Source organism: Amphibalanus amphitrite, unplaced genomic scaffold, assembly GCF_019059575.1.
Source record: "Amphibalanus amphitrite isolate SeventyFive unplaced genomic scaffold, NRLGWU_Aamphi_draft 000546F_arrow, whole genome shotgun sequence".
In the NCBI taxonomy this organism is placed as follows: domain Eukaryota; kingdom Metazoa; phylum Arthropoda; class Thecostraca; order Balanomorpha; family Balanidae; genus Amphibalanus; species Amphibalanus amphitrite.
Genome location: NW_024882040.1, coordinates 437,501 through 456,174, shown reverse-complemented (window position 1 = coordinate 456,174; position 18,674 = coordinate 437,501). Strand labels below are relative to the sequence as shown.

General features: G+C 48.1%; 1 protein-coding gene across 3 annotated transcripts in view; it reads right to left on the bottom strand.

Moving 5' to 3' along the window:
• Positions 1-221: 221 nt before the first annotated feature.
• LOC122393633 (RE1-silencing transcription factor A-like) overlaps positions 222-18,674 on the bottom strand; it is a 27,197-nt gene continuing 8,744 nt past the window's right edge. For all 3 annotated transcript variants that reach the window (XM_043389846.1, XM_043389848.1, XM_043389849.1), the window contains 5 exons: positions 14,342-14,412; positions 8,786-8,846; positions 8,098-8,260; positions 7,487-7,631; positions 222-1,949 (listed from right to left, as the gene is read on the bottom strand). In XM_043389846.1, coding sequence (XP_043245781.1) covers positions 14,371-14,412 — 42 coding nt within the window. In that variant the 3' untranslated portion in view covers positions 222-1,949; positions 7,487-7,631; positions 8,098-8,260; positions 8,786-8,846; positions 14,342-14,370. The remainder of the gene's footprint in view (positions 1,950-7,486; positions 7,632-8,097; positions 8,261-8,785; positions 8,847-14,341; positions 14,413-18,674) is intronic.

Genomic DNA, 18,674 nt, shown 5'->3' with positions numbered 1-18,674 from the left:
ACAACTTTGCAACACGTCGCAGCTACGACGAGGCTTACGACGCTCTGGATCCCTCCCAGTACGACGACAGGCTGAATGTATCCCACCCCCCTCCCCCCCCCCCTGGGTTCATAAAGAAGTGCTTGCATACAGTATCAGTTCGATGAAGCGTTCACGTTGAGAACAGACTGCTTTGATCAGGTCGGTGGCTCACAAATATACGGGCGAAAAACACTGCTCGATGAGTCGAGAACAGGCTGGATGTATTACAGCAATGCCTCCAGCGAACGGAACAACCCCACTCCTTCAATGGAGTCGAACGAGATGCGCGCATGTTACACGTTCCATGTAGTTCAATGAACTTAGGTTCACATTGAGAACAGACTGCTTTCAGCAGGTCAGTGGCTCACAAATATACGAACGAAAAACATTCTTCAATGAGTCGAGAACAGACTGCATGTGTTGCACCAATGGCTCCAGCGAACGAAACACCCCCACCCCACCCCTTCACTGGGGTCTAACGAGATGCGTGCATAATAGTACACGTTCCATGTAGTTCAATGAAGCGCAAACTGAAATCATACACCCCTCTCCTTCTGCTGCATTCAGAGCAGCCCGCGTCGATCAGTTTAGCGGCTCGCGAACGTGCGAAGGCCCCGAACTGCTGTACGCAATCTGTTCTCGACGCAGCGCGGGCTCCTATCCTCAAAGAGGGCCTTATGACGCGCCATGAGAGCCATCACCACAGAAGTGGTCACAAACATATTTTTATCGCGAATACGCCTGGCCTCTCGCTCGATGACTATCTCCTGCCGTAAAGAAAATGGAACTCTGGCGCGGCTTTGGCGCTCCAAAGCGCCCGCAGAACTCGGTATCGTGCTGCGCTCGTCATCCTTCGCGTCAGACACGCTCGTCTCACTGTACATGACACGTTTCATCCTTTCGACACTCCTTACAGCATCGGCCCGCCGGTTTTTGGCCGCATAAGCCTTAAACGCTGTTTCCGGACGATGCGTCATATGATTCGCCACCTGGCGGCGTTCCAGCTCCGGGAGGTCACTGTAGGCTGCCGTTGATGCAGCTTTTCGGAGAATGGTGGGGCTAAACTTCCTCACACCAAACATGGCACACACAAGACCCAAATCCTCCCAAGGATCCGACGAGGGGAAAAGCTCATCCACGTGATCATCTTTAGTCAAAAAAGACCTGGCCTGAGCGACGTAGAAGTCTAGGTATGACGCTACATCCGTGATCACTAGGTTGGCAGAGCCGTAGGATGCCCTGCTCTTATGCTCTTTGACCCTGATGATGCCCTCCTTACAGTCATGGTATTGGGCCAACGTAGCGTTGATGATAGTGCCAGATCGTTGGAAGTTATCGAGAAGAATGGCTGTAGTTAGAAGTCGCCTCAGCTTCACCGCGTCGCCTCTCTTAGAAATCACAGTTTTTTGCATTTTTTCGAGCTCTTCCAGTGTCTTGACTCGAAGTAAGGTCAGTTCTTCCTTTGATGGCAAATATTCCTCATCGCCCATGCGATCTTGGAGGTCCGCTTGGCGGTGATGGTCCATGAGCGTTGCGTCTCTTTTCCAGACCTCGAGTCTGCGCAGCGTTGCATCCCACGCCGCGTTGTTGTCTGGCTCCCTAACGCTCACGAAACGTGAGAACTCCAGTAGAGCGATTACAGTCGATTTAACTTGTGCTGGATGGTTAGGGAGCTTCTGCAGAAGAGCATTTTCCACATCGTCCAAGTGGAGACGAAGAATCGTTGACGCGTCTCTCTCGCCACAGGTTTCGGCCACATCGCTCAGAAGAGACCGAAGCTGTTTTTCTTGCCGCCGGGCCGTCGTTGGGGTGCGGCGCCAACCAGCTTTACTTTCAGAGAACTTGTCCAGGAGAGAAGCAGTTGCGCCTGTGTTCGTGGCCTCCTTCGGTCCCTCGTCGCCGGTGCACGCTCGCAGAAGCATCAATTCCTGCGAAAAGAGAATGTCCATTAGGTGGTAAGTTATCTAGTGCTTAAGCGAGGCAGGCACAAATGTCACTAATTAACTCGAGCCCTAAAAGGACCACTTTAACAGAGCTGTTTGTCAAACTTCTGAAACAAGGCTTATGAGAGCTATCGGTGCAGACCAGTGGACGTATAGTTTTATAATTTAGATCCATGTTTGAATGGACGTATTGCCGAAGTCGAAGCCCACGCTAAGCAGAGCTTTTGCGCAAGCTTCAACCCCTACCATCCGATCGTGAAGTTCCAGGTCATCGGGAGAATTTGGAACCCAAAGTTTATCATGTCCATCAAAGTCGGACACGGTCCGTCCCACTCGACTGACTTCAACTGGCCGCGGCTGCTCCCACAAAGCGCGGACCACCCCCGTCAGAAGTTTCATATATCGAGCGCCGGAGCGTCTCGAACCCGGGCTCTCACCTCCGGGAGTCCGACGCTCTACCAACTGAGCTACGGGACGGACAAAGAATCCAGAATGGCGCAGTTGTACAAATGGGCACGAAAGGTCATAAATTTACAATGTTACCGATGTTAAAATATTCATTTCACTTGGAACGCTGTAGCTCGTGAACCAAAAGAGCTAGAACGGCGCAGAAAAAAGAGAACGATAGCCAGTTTACAGCCCTATCCGGATTAGGCCGTCATATTTGACCTCAGCTCAACGGTTTAGCCTCCGGGGATAAAAATCCGAAATCGCCATTTTTTTAACCTAACTTCTAGACAGATACCGCTAGTCATATTCCAAACAGCATTGTACTTCTCTCATGACGCATCGAGTGATATAACCTAAATTATAATATGTTATAATATGACCTAAAAAGTTGCGTTTAAAAATCTGACCTCAGACCAAGGTCATGATCTGACTCGAATAGGCCATATTGCATATTCGTCGATTCCTTCCGTCAAGACAAATAATACATCGAACTTGTCGTGGAGTCTGTATCTTGTCTCAATCAAACTGTCGGTGACTTATGATGACGTCACATGATTTCCAGTGCTCCATGCATGGGTTATCGGTGCACCTGTCGACTTGAATGGTTAGTGAACACTTATTGAGACATGTTTAAACTTTTTGATATGCTTTTGACGCGAAACAGGATGAATGGAAATTTTATTCATTGACTTATAGTGGGGAGGTCGCAAAATTGGCATGACTGGGTCAAAGGTATGTACTATATAACAAATCCGAGCGAAACATTTTCTTCATTCTGTCACACTTAACAGCTGCTCAAGGTTTCAAAGTAATCGAACAACCCTTGTAGTTAGGGCGCGTATTCATTTTTTAGGAGATTGGGTCACTTAACTTCACCTGGTGACCTGACCTTTGATGGCTTGAGGTTATAATTTTCACAAACTTTGCGGAAAAGATGCATGGTATGTGCCAAAGAACGGCGGCGCCACCTATCACACATCTTTCCCGCATAATTTGTGAAAATTGTAGCCAAAGGTCATTAAAAGTCAGGTCACCAGGTCAAGCTCTGACCCAATCCCCGGAACATTCAAACACGCCCCCTGACTACAGGGGTTCTTTGATCATTTTGAAACCTCAGCAGTGGCTATGGACGACAGTATGTAATACATGTGTATCCTTTTTTATTATATCTATGTCCTAAGATCTGAGTGCATCATCCGTCATCCGTCCCTCAAAGTACAATCAGCTCGGTGGCGTCATGTCCTCGTCTTTCCCGCCGCCCTTCGTGCTCCGGGCTGGTGCCACCGGAAGGGGGCTAACTGGGGCAGCTCTTAGAGAGCATACCCCGACCCCGGGTGACCGTATCGCGGCCCGTCGGTAGCCCCTTGTGGGGTTGTCCCATGGATGGTGGATGCCCGTGGGGCACCCCACCAGTGTCAGAAAAGTGGATTGATGACCTAAGTTCAAAGAATAAATTTAACATCCCCACATAATAAATTTTGAAGGTGGTGTAGCAACTACCATATGTGTTGCCATCACATATACATTCAAATGTGATGCCTCCATAAGAACAGCTTTTTAAGGCAGAAACAATCAGAACTATTATGTTGACTGGACATCACAGATAAGACCGATGCTAGCTTCAGATTTCAGGATAAATTCCATTGTTTTAAGTGGGTAACGACATTGTTACAGACTATAAATATCAATTCAAATAATCAATTCATAAAAAATCAATTCTTTAACCTTCCAGGCGGTGGGGGGGGGGATTTTTTTGCCCCCCCCCCCTCCCTTAATTTTTTTTTATATATCTCCAGAACCGCTGCGCCGATCGTCACCAAACTTTCAATACCCTCCCGTGAACAGCTATTGCACATTGTGACCAAAAAAATTCCAAAGGCTATGATAGGTTGGCCGCTAATGACGTCGGATTGACGTCATTTTTGCCATTTTCGACCCAAAAAAAGGTTTCGCGGGAAGAGCTGTCAGGCCTACAGCTTTAGAGATACAGAAAAATGTTTCAGACATAGAAAGTGTAGAATTTACATGGCTACAAAACTGCTATCTCGGATTTTTTGAAATTTTTGGATTTTGACCCCCAAAAATCAAAAAAGGTTTTTGAATATAATAACAGAAAAATCCAGTTTTTTAATTAAAAAAAAAAAACGGAATATATGTCATAGTTAATACCGCCTTCTATCTACATACGAAATTTGAGATCGATACCTCTTTTTTGGCCAAGTTATAGCGAAAAAACTTTAAAATTGATGACGTCAAATTTTCAAACTCAATTTTTAGCAATTCTAGACCTCGTAGCGCAAAACAACGATCACCATTAGACTCCCCGTGACGAGCTGCATCGAATCGATACCCATTTTGTGCAAAAATATCCCGAAAGTGACCTAAACTGTACCTGATGGTCTCATAACCAACACCATTGAGTTGGAAATGAAAAAATTGGCCATACAACATGCACCACACAACCTTAGTAAGGCTGGGTTCATGTGGTGACCCTTGGTGACCTGACCTGTGACCTGACCTGGTATGACCAGTGACCTCTAATAGCAACATATGTACTAGACAACTGACGCCCTATCGCTGATTTTCGACAAAATGCGTTTTCCTCGGTGTTATAGCGCTTTCCCTAGAAGACCCGTGAACGGTGAAACATTTTATCTTTGACCTGACCTGTGACGTCATCGGTGACCCCGAGGTCAATGAAACTTGGTTTCCCTCAACAAATTTGACAGGGCTATCGAACGCCGTTTGAATTTTCCGGATCCGTCCAGTAGTTTCAGAGATACGGGGGGGGGGAAATGCCCCCCCCCCCACCGCGCGGAAGGTGGCCGGGAGGCCCACCGCCTGCCGGGTTAAGGTCAAAGTTTTTTTGCAAAAGAAAAGCTCCAAGTTCAGAAAAATTGAGAAACTGCCCACTTTTCTGACCCTGCACCCCACCTGGGTCAGCTGGGCTGCGGCGGCTCACCCATCCGGTGGCAAATAACCAGACCACTGTCACTCCCTAAACCTAAAGTCCCATAGCTCCGCAATGGTCTAATAGGGCCGAAGGAGCTTTATCCCAACAAAACAAACAAAAACAAAATCTGAGTGCAATATTATAGAAAAAATAAGAAAAAATTAGGGCTTCATTTGAAGTAAAACTTTTTCACCAGGAGCAAATTGAATCATACAAGCTTATTAGTACTAGGGGTTCTAACTGGCTGATATGGTTTGATTTGGTCCCGGCTATACAGTCTCACTGCAAACAAAGCTGTAATATTTGTCTTATTTTTTTTTTTTATAATATTGAGCAAATGCTCACTAACCATTCAAGTTGACAGGTACACCGATAACCCATGCATTGAGCACTGGAGATCATGTGCCGTCATCATAAGTCACCGACAGTTTTTTGCCAATAACTTTAATTGAGACAAGATACAGACTCCACGACAAGTTCTATGTGTCTTGACTTAACGAATCGACCAGTATGCAACATGACCTATTCGAGTCAGGTCATGACCCGGGTATGAAGTCAGATTTTTAACGCGACCTGTTGATGTCAAATTATATACCATTCGACACATCATGAGAGAAGTACATTGTTGTTTGAAATGTGGCTCTAGCTGCATCTATCTAGAAGTTAGGTTAGAAACAAAAATGGCCATTTTTGCTTTTTTTATCCCTGAAGGCAAACCGTTCACCTTAACCCTCGCCCCGGCAGGGCATTTTCCATAACACGTCCCGGCAGGGGGGGTCGATGCGACCCCCCCCCCCCCTGGCGTTTCGAAACTAAGCGTCGTAGCGCTTCGCGAAAAAAAAAAACATTCGATTGCTCTCGACGAGTACTCGCGATTGGTGGTATATTGTTTGACCCTAGGTCAACATTTGACCTAGTTATGACAGGTCAAAAGTCAATTTTCTGGGAAATCGACGTTTTTCAACGTTACAAACAATGGCGACGCAGCTATGGCAGATATCGCCATGAAACCTCTACCATCGTGTTTGATGGACAATTGGCATCATTTTGATATATAATTGATCGCTTTTGTACGGTTCCTGTCGCTGCATAACCCCAGGAAGAGCGCCAGGTCACGCCCGCCGCGCAGCGTCGGTGCCGGCCGGCCGGCCGCTAGCGACTTTGGGAGCTCGCTGCTGCTTGCGCTGACGTAGAAATGAAGCGACGGTGTCTCAAATGAATAGCGGATATGAATTCAGGACCCCCAGAAACCCCTATAGACATAAACAACACATGAACTTATCATAGCGTCAAGCTAGGTCACTGACCTGACCTTGACCAAAAGGTTAAAGGGTATTGTGGTGGTGTCCTACAAGTTAGTTATTACCAAAAACAGTCAAAAGAAGCCTTGTCGTGGTCGATATCGCCTTCTAATTCGCCTTTTCTCGCAAAAATGGCCTGACATTGTACCTCTTGTGACGTCATAGCTCCGTGACCTGACATGACCCGGTCAATTTTTTGCACCAAAAGTTGCTCAAAGGATACCCCATAGGCTATGTAAGCTTGTTGCGTTGGCCCTGCCCTCTACCCTCCGATCGCGCAATTCCTGTTCTAAGGCAGAATTTAGAGCCGAATGTTTAATGTACGCACATAGCCGCGCACGGCCGGTCCCCTCACTGACTTCACCTGGCTACGGCCTGCCACCAACCGTAACCATACCCGCCAGGAGGCTCATAAACAGCAAGCGCCCGTCGCGCCTCGAACCCTGGACCTTTCTTACCGGGACGCGTTCTCTCACCACGCGGAGTCCAACGCTCTACCGACTGAGCTACAGAACCATCTGCGGGACCTTTGATCACCTGAGCTTAAAAATGACAAAATTGCTTTGTCATGAGTTTGACAACCTTTCGAACGCCGCCTGTGGCATCTCACTACGTAGATCAGGAGCCGAATGGGGGGGGGGGGGGAAGAGTTCAACCCCCCTCCAACCCGGCGCGGACGATCAGATTACCGGCCCGGCGCCGGTTAAACCCACGCTTGTGTTGGGCAATCTATTTGCTTATTCTATTTCTTGTAACCGACACATCTAAAGACACCATGGAATTGACCTCAATACACAGCCAGTATGCACAACACTTACCATTTCGTTGGCGAATGCTGCGTCCCGAGCAGTCTTCCTCGCTGCACGATCTGTGACCTTGTGGTACCGTTTCATGTGGAGCATAAGGTGATGTACCTGAGCTCCGCACTCGGCGCACGTCAACTTCTCCGGCATCTTTGGTTTCCTATAAAAGAAACGTTATTCGTCATTGCATGCAGCATACATGACAGCTGCAATCCATCGCCTTAATTAAGTCAGTTTGTAAGCGACCAAACGAGACATCGGTGGACGTTCTAAAATTGACAGCTGCCGATTGGAACGATACCCATGTGCCCTGCATCTAGGTGTGTAAACGGCGGTATGAGCGAGGCAGTGGCTCAAGCCGGAGCCAGCGAAGATACCATAGTGACTTGGAGACCAAGTTTCAGAAATCATACGGAACATATGTGTGGCAAGTTGTGTAAGGACACCACTCCACGTCGCCTGCTTTCGTTCTACCACGAAAACCAGGTGTTCGTATCGCTCTCACACAGAACACGGACAAATGAGCCAAATGATGTTGAACAAGACCGGAAGGCATCAGTTAAAATAAGACTTTAAATCACTTTTTGTCAAAATAGGAGACAAAGACGCAAATGAGCTCGACTTACTTTTCTAGAAGCTCCTTTGAAAATCTCTTCATGTCCTCTTTCACCGACTTAAGGCTGGCAGGATCGGTAATCTTATGACGTCGCCGGAAGTGCTGTGCTATCCTGGAGTCCTTAAAGTGAAATCCGCACATATGGCATATGCGCCGGCCTCGTGCAGTACCACCTGTGAACATAGGGATTATTTGATACCATGAGTCTTATATCTTTGACGTTAATGACGGGATTCTTTTCTAATGACCCATAACTTTAAACGGACTGATTGGATTGGATTTATTTGAGCTCAATACACATTTAACATGAAATTCATTTTAGCAAAATTTCGAACGCCAACTCGCGTACCGGTAGGGGAGACGACTAACGAACGTGTGACCTGGCTGTACGAACGTGGTAGTGCCCAACAGGGACATTTTCAAACGTACATTACATCATGTGTGCAAGGCTTATCACGCTCGTACATCAGAGCGTAACCTGCGGTTAAGTCAAACCTTAAAGTTAACCATTACTGAAGGCTGCATTTACACGCTGTTTTAACCCATCGACTTTGAAAGGCTTTCATTCGCGGTATTGCGTTTTACTGAATATACAAACTATCGAACTTCAAATGTAAACCTAGATACGATACTACATATTTTGCCAAATTTCGCGATAGCTGAACTGGATAATACCTCAGACTAATCTTAATAATTACCTTTCTCCTCAGCCTTTTCGTCCGACGGAAACGTGACCTTGACTGCCGCCAGTGCTTCATCCTGTAAAAACAACATTGATTGGCACATTAAAAACATCAACGAGTCAATACGAGGGGTCTGAGAATCACTTGTTCTGGAGGGGGGGGGGGGTGCACTCTGTCACCCTCGCCATCTCATCTCCCACAAGTAAAAACACGAATATTGGGAGGTTGGTAGGCTCACGTAACTCCAAAAGGTGCAAATGTAGTGACCTTTTATCATTATTTCAAGGTATCGTTACTTTTCACTCGCGCCGGGCGGGCGGTGTTTGGGTATGTACCACGCCCCTCATCTTTTTCGTCGATATCTAAAAAACGGCAAAGCGCAGCGCCACCGTTTCTTGGCACAGCTTATCATACATCATTTTCGCATAGTTTGTGAAAATTGTAGCCCCAGGTCATCAAAGATGAGGTCACCAGACCAAGTTAAGTGATCACCGAAAAATCACAGAAAAATCACCGAAATCACCGAAAAAATTCACCGAAAATTCTAACACGCGCCCTGGCTACAGGGGTTGTTCGGTCACTTTCAAACCTTCAGCAATCCTTTAGGGTTATAGGATGCACAAAACGCATACCTCGGATTTTCGATATCTGACATAAGGTCAGGTCAATGTTGCGACCTCCACATTATAAGTCAATGGGCGAAATTTAAATTTATTCTGTTCCGCGTCAAAAACATCTCAAACAGTCAAAATGTGTCACAATAAATATACGCTAGCCATTCGAGCCGATATGCACCGTTTAGCCGATACCTGCACTGAGCACCGGAGGTCATGTGACCGATATGCACCGTTTACCTCTGCACTGAGCACCGGAGGTCACGTGACCGATATGCACCGTTTACCTCTGCACTGAGCACCGGAGGTCATGTGACCGATATGCACCGTTTACCTCTGCACTGAGCACCGGAGGTCATGTGACGTCGTCATAAGTCAGCGACAGTTTTTTTTTAATTCACTTTAGAATCAGGCAAGATACAGACTCCAAAACAAGTTCAATATATTTGTCTTCATGAGACGAATAGACGGATATGTAACATGGCCTATTCGGTTCAGGCCATGACCTGAGGCCAAATTTTCAACTTGACCTTTTGAGATCATATTATATATTATTTGGCGCATCTCGACGAGGAATAAAATGGTGCTTGAAATGTTGTTCTAGCTGTATTTGTCTAGTCATTTTGGCAATTTACGATTCCTGGATGTTAAACGGTTGACCTGAGCTCAAATCAGACGACTAACCACAGATAGAGCTGTAAATGAGACGTTTTTTTTTTTTACTCAGTTTATCATAGTTTACACTTTACGTACAATGTGTTTTACTTTTAGCCTGGGCTCACTTACTATAGTTAAGGTATATAGATTTACTGGCTTTTATTATGCTTCTTATTCTTATTGAGGTACTTGGTGGGCTGTACTTTGCTTATTTATTGTGTGCATTTTTACTGTATATTTTTATACGTGTAGGGTAGGTACTATTGTACTCAGTAGGTATTATATTTTATGTTGTGCTGTTTTTTGTGATTTACTAATTTTAGGCCTATGACTTCGCCTGTAAGTGGAGATTGCTCTGTTGGCGATTATGCAAATAAATAAATAAATAAATAAATGGGCTACCGTCATCTTTTTTCCATACCGCTCTAACTCTTCTGGTTTACGAGCTACAACGTCTCAAGTGGTAAATTATCTAAATCGTGCAAAAATCTAACATATGATCTTCGATGACCTCTTGTGACCAGACCTTTGATCTGACCTTAAAAATGACCGAATTACTGAAGTCACGATTTTGACGAGCTTTCGAACGCCGCCTGCGGCATCTCGCTACGTGGCTCAGGAGCAGAGTTAGAGGGGGAGTTCAAACACCCTTCCCCCGGCCCAGCGCGGGAGGATCCGACCACTCCGGCACGGCGCGGGCTAAGGTATCACTATTCGCTACTTGCCCAAAGATGACACGTCATGAAGGATGGACCCGGTAACCACGTCATGATTTTTCAGGACTATAACTAGTCTCATGAGAATTCAGTCCCATCCAGTGCACAGTGGGGGATTTTTCCGATCTAGCACGTATTTATTCGTAGAGAGCAAACCATAGGTAGAATTGTAGCCAGATTGTGCACAGATGTTGGCTGGTGTGTCCTGGTGAGAATTTTACCTGTAAATGTGCATAATCAACATAGTACAGGGGGTTCAATTGGACCCCCCGCTCAGCCGTTTGGCCCCTGATCAAGCTAGAGCTTCGCGGAAAAGTCAAGCGTGCTGCCTATGACGAAATGAGGCCGAATATATCCAATTTCAAAGTCCAAAGTCATAAGCTGACTTTCCAAGTCAGTTTAATGACCCAACTAAAGTTGGGAAATCGAGACCTCTTGAAACTTCGCAAAGTTAGGGTGTTACGGGGTATTTTGGGGTGCTGATCACGAATTTCATGTTAGTTTTGATCACAGACGATGTATTTATGCATTTAGGCCAGGTCGGGTCAGGTCAGGTTAGATCAACTAGTAGGCGTCCTGCCGGCCATCCATAGAAGTGTCACCTACTACTGATAGCTTCGTAACATGGAACGAAGGCACCAGAACTACTTCGTAAATATTCAAATGGCTGCTAAAATCGAAATCAGCACCAAAAACTACCCTAGAAACAAGTAAAACTCGAAAAAGTGGACCAAGGTCATCAAAAGGTCAATGACCTTGACTTGACCTTCACGTGACCTTGACACCCACCATTATGCATAGCACCAACATCATTTCACATATCTGAACGTTTAAAACCACAAAAAAGACTGGAAACCGCGGATAATGTGAGCTGGCATACGCCGAATCGCGATTCCGGCCAAACATAGTCTCGAGAAATATGCCACAGGTCAAAGGTCAGTTGGGTCAGAGTCATGAAATTTTTAGGTTAGATGTAAAATTGATGATCTCGAGGGCACCGAAAGTTTCTGCGCGATCGGCCGCTTTTTGCGCGAGTAATTTGCGGAAAACCATGGGGTTTTATCCGACCCCTTCCCCCTCCCCCTCCCCACAAGTGCGATGGTTAATAAGGTTACGGTATGTATAATTTACGCTTGTCATCCTATTCCTAATGAATGTGTCTCAGAAAATATGCATCATATAAATCACGAAGTAAAATTATTCGCCTATGTCCGGAACATGCTGTTTGCCCTAGCGCTCCTCGAGTGGGGTGTTAAGATACTCTAATGTGAATATTCCGTGTTCAGGCAAGTTTCGGCAGCCAAACTAGGCGTTGTCTTGTGCAGGAGAAAGTGGCGAATTCGATATGATATATTTCGGAGTGGAAAAGTGTGGAGAACATTGTTGATTTCCTACATTTATTTAGAATACCATTCCTTCAATATGGTGTCTGTAAGGGTTTTTTGTAAAGGGCATTTTTGTGACCTTAGTAAGGTTGTGGCATACTTTCTGTTTGCCATTCCATTCCTAATAAAGGTGCCTTTCAGATGATATGCAACTTTAAGACCTCGCAAGATTAAAACCAACAGGACAGGACAATGAAATTGAGCTATACTTTCGGGCCTTGCTGAGCCCATTGAGTAATCACGCATGAGTGTGAACTTTGGGCGCATTTTTCCTAGTTTTGCTGTGGACATACAGATAAAACAATGCCATATATGAAAAATTCAGACATTTCTTAGCCCTACTGACACAAAAAAATAAACAAAAATCCAAAAAAGATTTTTTGAATTAATAGGCGCTAGATCGGAAAAATCCCCACTGTGCAGTGGGCCAGCTCTTGCCCAGATTTTGCCCCTACTAGAACGGAGTAAACCGTTCAAGTATGATCACCACGCAAGTGCACGTATGACACCGCCGAACCACCACGTTTCAGTTCACAACAATTTCACATTCACACCATACCCTAGAAAACCCATAAGCATAACAACATCGTCGGTGTTCAGCTAGTACAAGCAAAAGGACAGTGAAATACACTATCATTTGCAGCCAAAACAATGCATACATGCAGGGCTGCGGAGTCGAAGTCGACAGTTTTGCCCGGAGTCGGAGTTGGAGTCACCAAAATTTTACCGACTCCGACTCCGCAGTCGGAGTTAACACTTCATGGCTTAACCCTCCCCCTGGCATATGGGGGGGGGGGGAGGGTCGATGCGTCCCCTCCCTGTTTTTTTTTTTTGCGATGCGCGCCGAACGTCGGATAAGTGCTGAAATTTGTCATAGCCTCTGGTGCATCCTTTGCGCAGCTTTTGATAATTCTCGAGGCCCTGAATCCGAATCTGTGGTTCAATTTTCACCTAAACGCCTTCAAAAATATTCGTTGGCCTTTACAAAGCCAATTCAGATCAATTACCTAGATTGAACTTAGAAGAAGTCGAACAGAATATTGTAGGATATCCGAGATATTGTAAAAGTGTAATTATCATATACAGAATCTTGTGACTAATTGACGAGGAACACGATTGTAAAAAAATGCATTATATCTTTCATAAATACACCAATATTGGCTGCATCAGTTGCAAACTCTGTTTTCACCGGGCCGGCTGATATGACCCGGCGGATTTCCGGGGATTCGTAGCGTCAGTCAAAGCGCAAATCCAGTCAACAATTTGCCATTTTGCAGCTTTTTGACTGAGGGATACGCTCCTTAAAGTTGCAAGTCTATATCGTTCACAGATGCGCCAATGTTGAGTTAGCTGGAAAGCTCTCGATATTCTCGACCGTCCTCGCCGGCGGCGGGTGTGACCTCCCGTGTTCCCGAGGAAAACGTCACGCCAGTGATGACTGGAATGCAGTCACCTAAGCATCATTTTGTTGTCAATTCGTTGAGAAACACGGTCGTGAAAGTTTCATGTCGCTATCCTTCATAGTTTCGCTCATATTGGCTAAGCAATTTGGAAAATTTAGCTGTTCCCGTAAGTTGACCTTTGACCTTCAATAACTGGGTCAAATATTGACCTAGGGCCAAGAAATATACCATCAGTCGCGAGTACTCGTTGAGAGCAATAGACTGTTTTTTGTTGCGAAGCGCTACGAGGCCTAGTTTCGAAACGCCAGAGAGGGATAGTGGCATCGACCCCCTGCCAGGCCGCGGTATGGGAAATGACCTGCCAGGACGAGGATTAAATGCTGCCTTACACCCGTTTTCTTGATAGCATTATGCTCTATAACCTATCAAATTCAGATTATTTTACAACATACGCCGAGTTTTGAGCGAGCGTTTTTCATTGAAAAAGCAGCTGGATATGGCAGCGCCAAAAGTTATTGTAAGCTCTGCAAACTATTTAAAAGTGTATTTGCAATCATTTAAAGCCTTGGAACGCACCAATGGTCGATTCAGGTAAGATAAAGCATCTCCGACATGAACTTTACTTTCATTGTGTGGCCACTTTTTGAACAATGTCCGGAGTCGAAGTTACAGTCGGAGTCGGAGTTGATTTTGGAAGTCGGAGTCGGAGTCGGAAGCACCAAAAATCTGTCAACTCCGCAGCCCTACCTACATGTGATATCTACTACCAAACTATAGCCATTAATTTCTTCCTCACCTTAGTTGCACCCTCCTTGATGAGTATCATTATATTGCCGGAGTCGAATGCCGATTTCCAGAGATCATCCTCTGTAACAGACACGTTGAAAAACTTCGGTAACAAACCTCAGCAAATGCACAGTCGAATCATTATGTTATTAATTGGTGCTTTCTGGCGCGTCGACAGCTTGGGTTGTCAAAATGACATTTGCTAAGCATACACCGCTGTCAAACTAGTATTTACCAATTGCTTTAATAAGCAATCTTTGACAGATACTTCCGCAGCACGCCAAATTATGGCATATCATTTGTAGTATTTTATAAACGCAACTATTGGACATTCACAAAAAATATATTTGAGAAAGAAATATAAAGTGGTTAGGTCTACATCGAGAACAAATTACATTAATGACCATCTTCCAAAGAAAAACACTTGAAGTTGTGGGATTCAGAGAAAACTTTACGGACAAAACACTACCCATCGAGGAAGCCATCAACTACTTCTGAATTATAACGCCATAAGTGGAACAATCATGTTCGACATTTGTAACGCAACGTCGAGCCACAAATGAAAAATGGTGGAAAGTGGAAGATATCAAGGTGGAAATTATCCCCTGTAAGACATGAAAGAGGAAATAAGTCACAAGTATAAATAACAAAGGGTGTAAAGTTTTACCTTTGCACTTCAGAGAATGAAGTGGAAGAGGATCGGGAACGGATGACGCGCAGGATAACACCTGAAAAAATACTTCATTATCAATTCCAGTGACAAGAAGCCAACTCAAAGCATGACCCGCATGGTTGACAAAAAAATTCGAAACACAGTTTAACCCGCTATTATCGCTATGCAAAATAGGTAGGGCGGAAAAGTTATGTGATCTGTTCATAATGAATACATACTAACATACATTGCGACCGACCGACATACAGACATACCGACAAATCGACATACCGACCGACAGACCAACCGACCGACCGACCGACCGACCGACCGACATCCCGACAGACACAGACTGTTCGTGTGATTCGTGGTCGTTCACTCTGATCCGGCACGGCAGACCAAAGTGTTCGTGTAATCGTCCAGTTCACTCAGAATTGCGTATCTGATCGTATGGTTTCATTAACCGGAGGACCAAAAGAGTTCTTTGATGAATGTCTATTTCTGGATTACTCGTCACACACTGCACGTCAATCGAATCGTACGACGCCGGCGCCGTCGCGCCGGCGGAGCCGCGACGTCGTCGTCGTTTCGCCGCGAACTGCCGAGCCGGCCGGCGGCGGCCGGCCCGGCGTATTGGGGCCGGTCAGCACAAATATGTGCTCCAGATGACCCCTGCGGGCCCGAGAGGACCACGTGGACGGTGAGGCTCGGCTATGCCCGCCACGCGCTGCCGTTGCTCCACGGCACGGCACGTTTTCTCTCGAACATGGCCGGCCCGAATTTTCGCGTCGCTCGCGGAAATTCTAAACGTAAGAGAGAGAAAACATTAGCGAAACAACAAACAGCTGCTCGCAGGCAGTGTCTCTGTCTGTATCGTACAGCAATAAACGACCACTAAAGCTAAGACTGTAAACTACGTCGGCTGCGCCGCGCGTCGGTCCCGATCTAAGGTTGCTACACTCTAAGGCTGTAAACTTCTAACTCGTACAAGACCAACCGGCTAAATGAGCCAGGAGTGACACTGCGACAGTGTGAACGCTGGCGACTGTCGGACGGCTCACAGCTGTTGACTAATGGCTAAACACCAAACACAAATGACCGGCGCACAGAATGAACGACTCATTCTCGCACACGCACACGTTAGCACCGCGAATGACGGACGCAGTAAACACTAATAGATGTCCAGACTACGCCACTGATCGGCGGCACAGAGCGGTCGTAAACGACTCACTTCAGTCGTCTCACGCGCGCGCATTGTCACTCTGAGGCCATTTACTGTTCGTCACCGTCGCACTCGAGACGGCAGAGACGAGAGACTGGCCGCTTGTAACGACCAGTGGCGGTGGCCACTTCTACCACCCGCACTCGACCGTCGGCCCCAGGGAACACGCTCACCACTCGCCCCACTGGTCAGTGCCCGCGAGGCAGATTGTCATCTGTCACCAGCACTAACTCACCGAGCTGCACGTCTGCCGGGTCTGCGCGTCACTTCACCCGTGTGGTGAGCGTCTGGAGGTGCGGCCCGGGGCCGGCTTGCCCACTTGGAAGGCTGTAGGTCACTCGTCGGCGTCGGCGCTGGCTGGGCTGACCGCTTCCGGCACGGGATGCAGGCAGGTGTGTATCGCTCCACAGCGGCTCTGCCACTGATGACCCAGAGCTGGCGCCGCAGGTGAGTCAGAACGTGCTCTGTACCAGAATGGGCGAGCTTCTTGTGTCGATCGGTGACTATCAGCCGAGTGATGTCTCCACGTGCAGGTAGAATCACCCGGTGCTTGAACTTGAAGTCTAGCTGAGCGTGGCACAGCTGGCCCCCGACTCGTAGAAGGCCGCTCGAGTCCAGGAAGGGGTTAAGCCGGTGCAGCTGGCTGTTCGAGGGAAGCGGCCTTCGGTGCTGGAGAGCCGCGATATCATCGCCGAAATGCTCGGCCTGTGTGCTGAGCAGCCAGACGCGCTCAGCCTCCCTCAGCTCCTCCGCAGTCAGCGGTCCCGTCTGCCGATCGGCTGCTGCCCGGCTGCGGGTGTTGTGAGCGAAACGGCGCGCCCACGCTGTCACACGCAGCAGCCTGAGCCACGATGAGAACCGGCTGGGGTTTATGGCCGGCTCCGCTCCCCTGGTGACGCAGGCTGGTGCTCTCATTTCGGCCGTTTCCTCGTCTCTCGGGCGCTCTGTCGGGCGGGGCGGCGCGGCGGGCCGGTCCTGAGGACGGCGCGACAGGACGGCGCGACCTTGGCCCCACTCTCCGCTCGGTGCCACTTCAGCCATCGAGCAGCCTCGGCTGCCTATGTTCGATGAGTTCAGTGACCCTGGCACGTGTTGCCATCGAGTCACTTCCGAAACGTCCTGGGTTTCCTCGCTGACACGGATATGGTGCACGTCCTTGTTGACTGGCAGGTTCTGGTCCGGCGCGCGGCCGGTGACCGTCCAGCCGAGCAGTGTTCTCACGGCGCACGGCGCACCCGGTGGTCCGTCGATCACCTCACGTGCCACGATCAGTTCTATGACGTCAGCGCCCAGAAGTACTTCTACTGGACCTCGAGTCGCACTCGGCAGATCCAGGTCAGCGAGATGAGGCCATTTGCCCTTCTCCCGTGACCAGTCCATGGCGTGATCTGACACACTCAGCGCCGGCGTCGTTTGGGCGTTCCGTATTTCGTGACGTGTGCCACCGCTGCTGACAGGCTCGATCACGAAGGACACACGGCGTGATCTGAGTCTTTCACTTCCGTTTATGGTACTCAGGACCAAACTGTCAATGGGTCCAGAGATGCCGAGACGGTCGCTCAGGCCTTCGGTCAGGCCTGCCGCGCCCGCTCCGCCTGCGTCTCCGCCTCCTGCCGTGTCAGCTCCGCCTTTGCCGCGGCCGCGCGCTGGCCTTGCTCCGCTGCGAGCTTGCTTAGCGCGGCTCGGCGGTGGGCTGCGCTGATGGTGGACGACGCTCCGCTGCCGAAGGTCTCGCTGCGGGTATGACATGCCTGCGAGCTGCGCGTAGATTTAGCGTCACACCGTGCGACCGCCTTTGCGGTCGATTTCGCGTCGGAGTTCGCTTCCGACATCACTCGATCACTGCACTCGCGTCGGACTGTACGTCCATTCACTCACTAGTTCACATATATCCGGCCCGGAGGACCAAAAATGTTCGTGTGATTCGTGGTCGTTCACTCTGATCCGGCACGGCAGACCAAAGTGTTCGTGTAATCGTCCAGTTCACTCAGAATTGCGTATCTGATCGTATCGTTTCATTAACCGGAGGACCAAAAGAGTTCTTTGATGAATGTCTATTTCTGGATTACTCGTCACACACTGCACGTCAATCGAATCGTACGACACCGGCGCCGTCGCGCCGGCGGAGCCGCGCCGTCGTCGTCGTTTCGCCGCGAACTGCCGAGCCGGCCGGCGGCGGCCGGCCCGGCGCATTGGGGCCGGTCAGCACAAATATGTGCTCCAGATGACCCCTGCGGGCCCGAGAGGACCACGTGGACGGTGAGGCTCGGCTATGCCCGCCGCGCGCTGCCGTCGCTCCACGGCACGGCACGTTTTCTCTCGAACACAGACTATACAGGCAGACTATATAGACAGACTACAGACATATAGGGGAATTGAGAGAGAAGGGAGGGAGGGAGGGTTAAAGGGGAAGATGAGGACGAGAGGGAAGAGAGCGAGGGAGCGAGGGAGGGAGGAGGGAAGAGAGAG